Source organism: Thalia democratica, chromosome 1 (assembly GCF_965202585.1).
Source record: "Thalia democratica chromosome 1, ktThaDemo2.hap1.1, whole genome shotgun sequence".
In the NCBI taxonomy this organism is placed as follows: domain Eukaryota; kingdom Metazoa; phylum Chordata; class Thaliacea; order Salpida; family Salpidae; genus Thalia; species Thalia democratica.
In genome coordinates this window covers 115,830,531-115,838,502 of record NC_139165.1, presented here as the reverse complement: position 1 = coordinate 115,838,502, position 7,972 = coordinate 115,830,531, and the positions used below count along the sequence as shown (strand labels likewise).

At 23.7% G+C, this 7,972-nt stretch overlaps 1 protein-coding gene across 1 annotated transcript; it reads right to left on the bottom strand.

Moving 5' to 3' along the window:
• Positions 1-6,372: 6,372 nt before the first annotated feature.
• On the bottom strand, positions 6,373-7,575 carry LOC145842651 (kelch-like protein 25). Its single transcript, XM_082950127.1, has one exon. The coding sequence runs from the start codon at positions 7,573-7,575 to the stop codon at positions 6,373-6,375; it is 1,203 nt and encodes a 400-aa protein (XP_082806253.1).
• Between the last annotated feature and the right edge of the window lie 397 nt (positions 7,576-7,972).

Genomic DNA, 7,972 nt, shown 5'->3' with positions numbered 1-7,972 from the left:
ACTGTATAATAATATGATGTTTATACTGATAAATTATCATCAATCTTTATTCCCTGATATGATAAAATCTAAAAGTAACTACAAAATTTAGTTGTGTGAAAGATAAACCATTTGTTTCTGTTTATAGAATAAACATTTTAAAAGTTTAAATCAATTTTTGTAAAAAAAATATTGCTATTAACCACGACTCGCCTATTTTTATTTGATTAAGTCGACTTCGATGGAAAACAGAAACTTAATATTTCAAAATGTTTTGTTAAAACGTGGAGGTGTTTTACCAAGTATTTGCTGAATCACCAAAATAGTTTTTTTTTATCATAGATAATAATTATTTTATCAGTTTTTTTATCTTTATTTTATAAAGTTAAATCTTTGATTAGTTTTTGATGTATTTTTTTTGGTGGCAAATAGATATAGAATATATAAAATAAAGAAAACTAGAAATCTATAGTTCTGTAATTAAAAAAGACATTAAATTAAAGTATTAAAACGTTTTATACTTCAACAGTTTTATAAGTAATCTTATAGAATTTTTTACAACCATAAAAAATAAACACTGTTTTATTTTACTAAAAATTTTTAAACTTATTTTAAATTTTAATCCTAAACTTTTTAACATTTTAAAAGAAACTTTATTCCTATAAGTTTTTTGTAGTATTGAGGATATTATGCCTGTACTGAGTAGAAATGAAAAAATGAAGGAGGAGATAAATTTTAGTTTTTATTTTTTTATAAATTTAGACAAAATGGGCTATGAAAATTTTTAATCATTCATTTGTATTGCAAAACTTATGCTAACTATTTGCAATTTATAAAATTATTGTTTAAGTTGCAAATGGTACATACATACGTTCAAAAACCTTCCTATAGTAGTAATAATAAATTGAAATAAAATAAATTATACAGTATTTATTTACATATTTAAGTACAACCAATGTTAAATTTTGTAGATAAAATATTGGAACCCTCTAGGCTTTTTATAGTTTACAAACTAAATTTAGATGGCTACTATTTTACTAAGGGCCATATGAGAGGTTAAAAAAACATTTTTAAAAACTAATACTATTAAATGTCTAATGTTTCAACTATTAATTAGTTTGTACAGTTTTAAACAAATATTTACAGCCAAGTGCCTAAAATCAGATTAAATAATCCTGACAGTTATATTTTTTAATCTTAATTAATTCAAATAGACCATAGAGTGAACTTAGTAAAGGATAGAAACTGAAAATAATGTTTGTCAAGCTTAAATACTTAAAAAACTAAAAAACCACTAAAGGAATTGCAGAAGGAAAACATAAAGTTTAAAATAAAAAAATCTAAGAAATAAAAACAAGCTTTAAATAATAAATAAAAGTGTTTCAAAATTACCTAGAAAAATAAATATTAGACTGATTGCTTGGAAACCCTGGATATGCTTGTTTAAAATACCTGTATACTGTTTATAAAAGGTAAAACCAAAGTTTTAAGCTTGGGCCAGAAGTAGATCAAAGCTAACATCAAAATTTGTATCAATAAATCTTCCAAATTGGTAATTATTTTAATAGAATAAACATTTATACACATCATGTTTTAAATAACTGTTGTTGCTCAGTTCTACCAAAGATACTGGCCAAGCTAAAATCAAAACACAACAAAGTTTAATTTACGGTTTTTAACCATATAACATAACATTTGTTAAAAGTGGCTTATTAGTAAATAAATTCCAGGTTTTCAAAAAAGTGATGTTCTGTCCATCTTTAGTACAAAACTTAATAAAAGATAAAACATGAATTTATTAGTACAATAATTGTATTTTATAATAAATAAAAATCTAAAAAATGTCAAAAATAAGGTTGTAAATGATGTATCTTTTTATCTAATGTAATTTACACTATTTAGCATATGAAATTTGTTTAAAATCCAGTTTTAAGTGATTTTAAACTAAATTTTCAAATTTATTTTCAATGTTTCTAAATTTATTTTTTTTGTTTTATTTGTAATATTTTTCAAGGTTTTGTAAATCCTGTTGCACCTTAACTAATTTGACAAATACTTACCACTTTCTTATAAAAGACAATTGCAAAATATTTTCTTTTGTAAGATGTTGTAGTTTTAAAAGCATAAAGTGTTAAGATGAAAATATTTGGTCCTACAATCTGGTTCTTAAAGAACCTTTCTGTTATTGAGTTGCACATCATGGATACCTTTTAATGTAATGTTTAGGACAATTACATACTAAGTACTGAAATACTTAACTGCTTCAAGTTAAGGCCATAGGGAAGGTCCAACACTTTTTTTTACAAAAATTAACTTTGAATTTTATGAAAGCTTTAAATACAAATTACATGCCAGTTTTTATAGAATTATAAAATATCATTCAACTTTTGTGATATTCCATTTATTGTAAAAAGTTTCTGATACATCATGGATACCTTTTAATGTAATGTTTAGGACAATTACATACTAAGTACTGAAATACTTAACTGCTTCAAGTTAAGGCCATAGGGAAGGTCCAACACTTTTTTTTACAAAAATTAACTTTGAATTTTATGAAAGCTTTAAATACAAATTACATGCCAGTTTTTATAGAATTAAAAAATATCATTCAACTTTTGTGATATTCCATTTGTTGTAAAAAGTTTCTGATACAAACGTAAGGACCACACATTTTTCGGGATCAATTTTCTTGGAAATTTTAAAATGCACAAAAATATATCTACTTCATTTTTTAAGCAATCTTCTTCAAAATATCGGGAAATGTTCCTCATATTAAAAGGAAAAAACGTAACATATGAGTTTTAATAGTTTAAAAAATCAAATATTTTTTAAAATTTTTTTTTCAAATTCAAAAATAACATTTTTTTTATATTGTATAATGATTAGACTTTGAAAGTTTGAAGAAGATTGCTTGAAAACTGTAGGAGGAAATAGATTATAAACAAAATGTATTATTCGCTGTTTTAGTTTTCCCTTTCCATAGAGAACCCAATATCCAGCTAGACTTTGCTGGTCATATCTCAAAAATAATTTAAAACTTTTAAAACGATAAAAAGCATCTGGAAGCTTAGAAAAAACTCAATAAAATAAGAACAACTTGTAAAAAACATGGCTTACCCCCCTTCCTAAGGCCTTAATACTGATTTTGTAGATTATAGATGAAAATTAAATTCCAAAAAATTAGAAAAAAAGGAGCCAAAGGTTTTTTTAAAATTTTATCTAGGTTTTTTTTTCATTTCTTCCAGGTTAAAAAGAACGTTTCACTTTCACAATATATTTATAAATTTTAAAATATGTGTTAAAAAGTATAACAGAATTGTAAAGCTGCTTTAAATATGTTTTAGAGAAGATTTTTAATGAAACATATCTTTTTTATATAATTAATAGATACATAATCAAAATTTCATGACTTTATATGAAAAACTCTTTAAAGTTCCAGGTTTTTAAAATATCCCATATTACAGGTTTTTTTTACCTAATTTGACAAATTTCAGGTTTTTCAAGGATTCATGATCTTTTTGCAACCATAAAGAAAAAAGTCTTAACACTCAAAACAATGGTCAATAAATTGTTTTTAAAAAAAGCATCTGTTTATCAAACTACACACCATTCTTCTCTGTAAACACATTGCGATCTGTTTGGGCTAAGATTTCTAGGCTTAGACTATGAAAAATCGAGCATCTAAAGTTCCGCATGAGTAATTTCACTGCTAAAATAGGCTAATATTTTGAAAATTACATCTTGGTATACGCATGTGTCATTTTCATACCTTTCCATATTAAACTTTATTTAAAACTAATAAAACAGATATCGATACGTTCCCTAGGCTTTGTAGTTATTGAATAACTTGTTTATTTTTAATAAAAACACTTTTCATATACTTTTTTAAGATCTCAAAGTTTGACTAGTTTTTTTTCGAAAATTTTTCTTTTTTAAAGTACATGCATGTGTCATTTTCATACTTTTCCGTATTAAACTTTATTTAAAACTAACAAAACACATATCAATACGTTCTCTAAGCTTTATAGTTATTGAGTAACTTGTTTAATTTTAATAAAAACACTTTTAGTATACTTTTTTAAGACCTCAAAGTTCGACTTTTTAATTCATAAATTTTTCTTTTTATAGTACACGCATGTGTCATTTTAAAACTTTTTCATATTAAACTTTATTTAAAACTAATAGAACACATATCAATACGTTCCCTAGGCTTTTTAATTATTGAATAACTTGTTTATTTTTAATAAAAACATCGCCTTGATTGCAATAGTAAACACTGCCTTTAGCTATTCCTATTTTCAAATTGATATTTATAACTTTTATTTAATATTAATAAAAATGACTGAAAGTTAAACATGATGTAAAAATTGTTTGCTTTTTAAGTCAAAACTTTTTAATAATGTGTGGCTGGATGGCTAGGGATTTGTTAAATTGCAAAATGTAAACCTAGTGGTCAAAACTTATTTTAATTAGACAACATTTACATTAAATTCATGTTAAAAATTAGTGATAATAACAATACAATCAACTATTTTTTTTAATAATACTTACTTTCATTCTAAGCAATTTTCTGAAAATAAGCTCTTTTGATAAGCATCTGTTGTTAATAGAAATAACATAAACTATTGTTATAGCTAAAATTCAAAAAAGTTAACAAAGTCACCAAAGCAAATAATAAATGCAAAATATGATTTAATTATATAACAAAATATATTTCATTTTTACAACTAATTTTAGTACTTTTGTAGTAAGGCTCATCAGAATTAATATTATACTGAGTTAGAATAAATAGAAATTGAAATAAAATCATACTTTGCTTAAAGTTTTAAAGAATAAAATGACGTAATAATCTTTAAGGCCCCGTTTATGTAAGCAGAACACGTTCGTATACCAAACTAGACTTTTTAAATCCGTGTATTAAGTGATTTCAAATTATTTAGTTACTTGTTAATTTTTATTTTAAAGTGTAATTTTAATGTTAATTTTATCGTTGATTCATTTCAGAGTGATTTTAATCTAACGAGTTTTATATATTTACTATACCAAATATATACAGTATAATCATTTAGTTAATATTTTAACATTTACGTAATTTTATATTTTAAAACTTTAAACTACTGTTTGATTTTGTTTAAACTTCTTTTCATTCTAACTCAGTTAGAAATAATTTCTGATAAGCTTTACTACAAAAGTACTAAAATAAATTATAAAATGAGAGGTATTTTGTTAAATGATTTAAATAAGTTATGCACCTGAAAAAAACTGTTTAAACAATTTAAACAGTAGGTCCGCAAAGCTGCATTTGAACGGTTCTTTTGTATTACAACTATGTTAATTTAAAATAACTAAAAAAAACATTCTATATTGCATTTTTGTTTTAAATCGAAAAAGAAAATGTTAGGTCATAAAAAAAAAAATAAATTATTTTTTTTTGATAAAAAGGCATTTCTAAAAAAAAACGTCAACTTTATAGGTGTTGTAAAACAGGTTATAATATTCAATCTAAAATCTAGAGTTTAGTATATCTCTGTTTGTTTAGTTTTAAGTATATTTATTAAAAAGGTTGCGATTGTTTTAAAAATTTTCAACCTTTCTTATCTTTATAAAAGAACACTTTGTAGAAGTTTCTTTTTTACTTGTTAAAACTAGTTGAAACAACTTTTTATATTTACATTTAAAGTATTCTTGATGTTAACTTTTATACTTAAAACTTTTGGGAATAACTAAAAATTAAATTAAAATACTTAAAAATATTACTCTGGTAGATGGTAGTAAAACAAAAAAGGATTAAAAAAAAAAGGTTCAACTTAATTTAAAAACATAGTTTATAGCGACTACACCTCCTTAATTCTAAATTAATACCGAAAAGATCTATATATAAATTTAAAAGGCTATGAAACATAACAAATGATGGATCATTTCGTTTATGCGTATAATTTGAAATATAACAATTTAGTTTGTAAAGCAATTTTTAATATATTTGGCTCTAATAATTAAATAAAAATATTAGAAAATGTATATTATATGTAAATTCCTGTAGTTTACAAATGAAAAAGTCATGTTAGCTGAAAGCTATAAAAAAATCAAAATTTGAAATCAAGAATACTTTTTACTGTTTTTATAAAACTAAATCACTACTAAGTAGTATTAACTTTATGCCGTTTTAGATATCTATAAGGTTCACTCAAAGTTTATAGAACATTATGAAAAAAATAATTTATAAAACTGTTTTATGTTAAAATTTACATAATCCTCAATTAAATTAGTTAAATTATCTAAATAAAGTTATATTTTAATCGAAATCTAATATTTTATCTTTTAAATGTTAATACATACGTTTCAGTTACAAAAAGTTTTGGTGTTTAAAACAGAAAATTTAATTCTAAGAAAATTTTAAAACTGAGGTATCTTCACACAGGAAAAACGTCGAAGATTTTTTGTAGCATCACATGATTCTTCACACCATTCATCTTTATCAACATCATAAATAGTTAGTGATGATCTGCATTCTTGAAATATTAAAATTTTATTACCAATCGACATAGCTTTATTCCAATTTAAATGGTTAGATGATTGAAGAGCAACAAAACTCTTACAAACATTGTCGAAAACTTCACAATTGTTTATCCAATTACCAATAACAAACAGTTTGTTTTTTACAACAACTAAACAATGATTACTATGATGATTTATCATGTTAGGCATTGACGACCAATTATTAGCAAATACATCATATGATTCTACGGATTTAAATTCATTATCAAAATTACCAACTCCACCTGAAACAACAATATTTCCTTGAAAAACTGCACAAGCTGACGAATTTCTTGATTCTTTTAATATTGAAACTTCTTTCCAGCTTTTGTCTTTTGTATCAAATTGTAAACATGAATTTGTTGGTTTATAGTAACCATAATCGCTATTAAAACAACATCCTCCAAATATAAATATTTTATCCATAAATGCACAAGTACAAAAGTTACAACGTTCATCAAACATATTAGCTACTACAGTCCAAATATTATTAGAATATGAATATTTTTCAACAGATTTGACAAAAGTACGTGCATTATCAACACCACCAAAAACATAAATACCTCCTTTAAAAAAAACAGATTCAAAATATATCCTACGTTGAATAATTGAATTAAAATTTCTCACCGAATTCATGTTACTTCCATCAATTTGTTGCACTTTACTTACAGCTTCATTACTTTCATCATAACCACCACAAACTAACAAATTATATTTGTTTTGCTTACAATACCTATTTGTGTAATAAATATTTGAACTATATTGAAAGTAGTTTTTTTTAGCTAATACTTCTTTTAGTATCTTCACACTTTCATAAACTTCATCAATTGAAGAAAGTTTATCTATAATATGTTTCAATGCATGTTCTGACAACAAAGGAAGTCGGACTTTTAGTAGCAACTGTTTTGTATATTTGCTACGTTCTTCACTGTTGTGCTTCAACCAAGTAATTACTGCATTAAATACTTCTACTTCTGAATCAATACTTAATTCAGAACTTGAAATTATTTTTGCAACAAGACTAAAGTCTAAGTGTAAGAAGCTATTTGTTTCAAGAATCATTAGAAAACAACGTTTAATGTAATTCAAAGATAACTCAGAAATAGAAGCTAGGTTGAAAAGTTTAGCTAAGCTATAAAATGTCAGAACTTTATCTTTATTCTCTTTGTCTTCTATGAAATCGAATATCTTTATATTTTTATCTTCATCTAACATCAATTTATTAAGTTTTAAAGCTACAACTAATTCGTTTCCTTCAATCTTTGTTTTACCTGAAGTATAAATACATATAAGTATATACATATAGTTTTTAAATTTTAATAATCTTAATTGTATTTTTTTTGATATTTATAAAATCTTATCTTTTTAGGGTGATTTTTGCTACATTGTTAAGCTTAAATAGTTTTTTTTCAACAAAAAAAATAATTTATTATTAATAAAAAAGATATTAAATTAATGA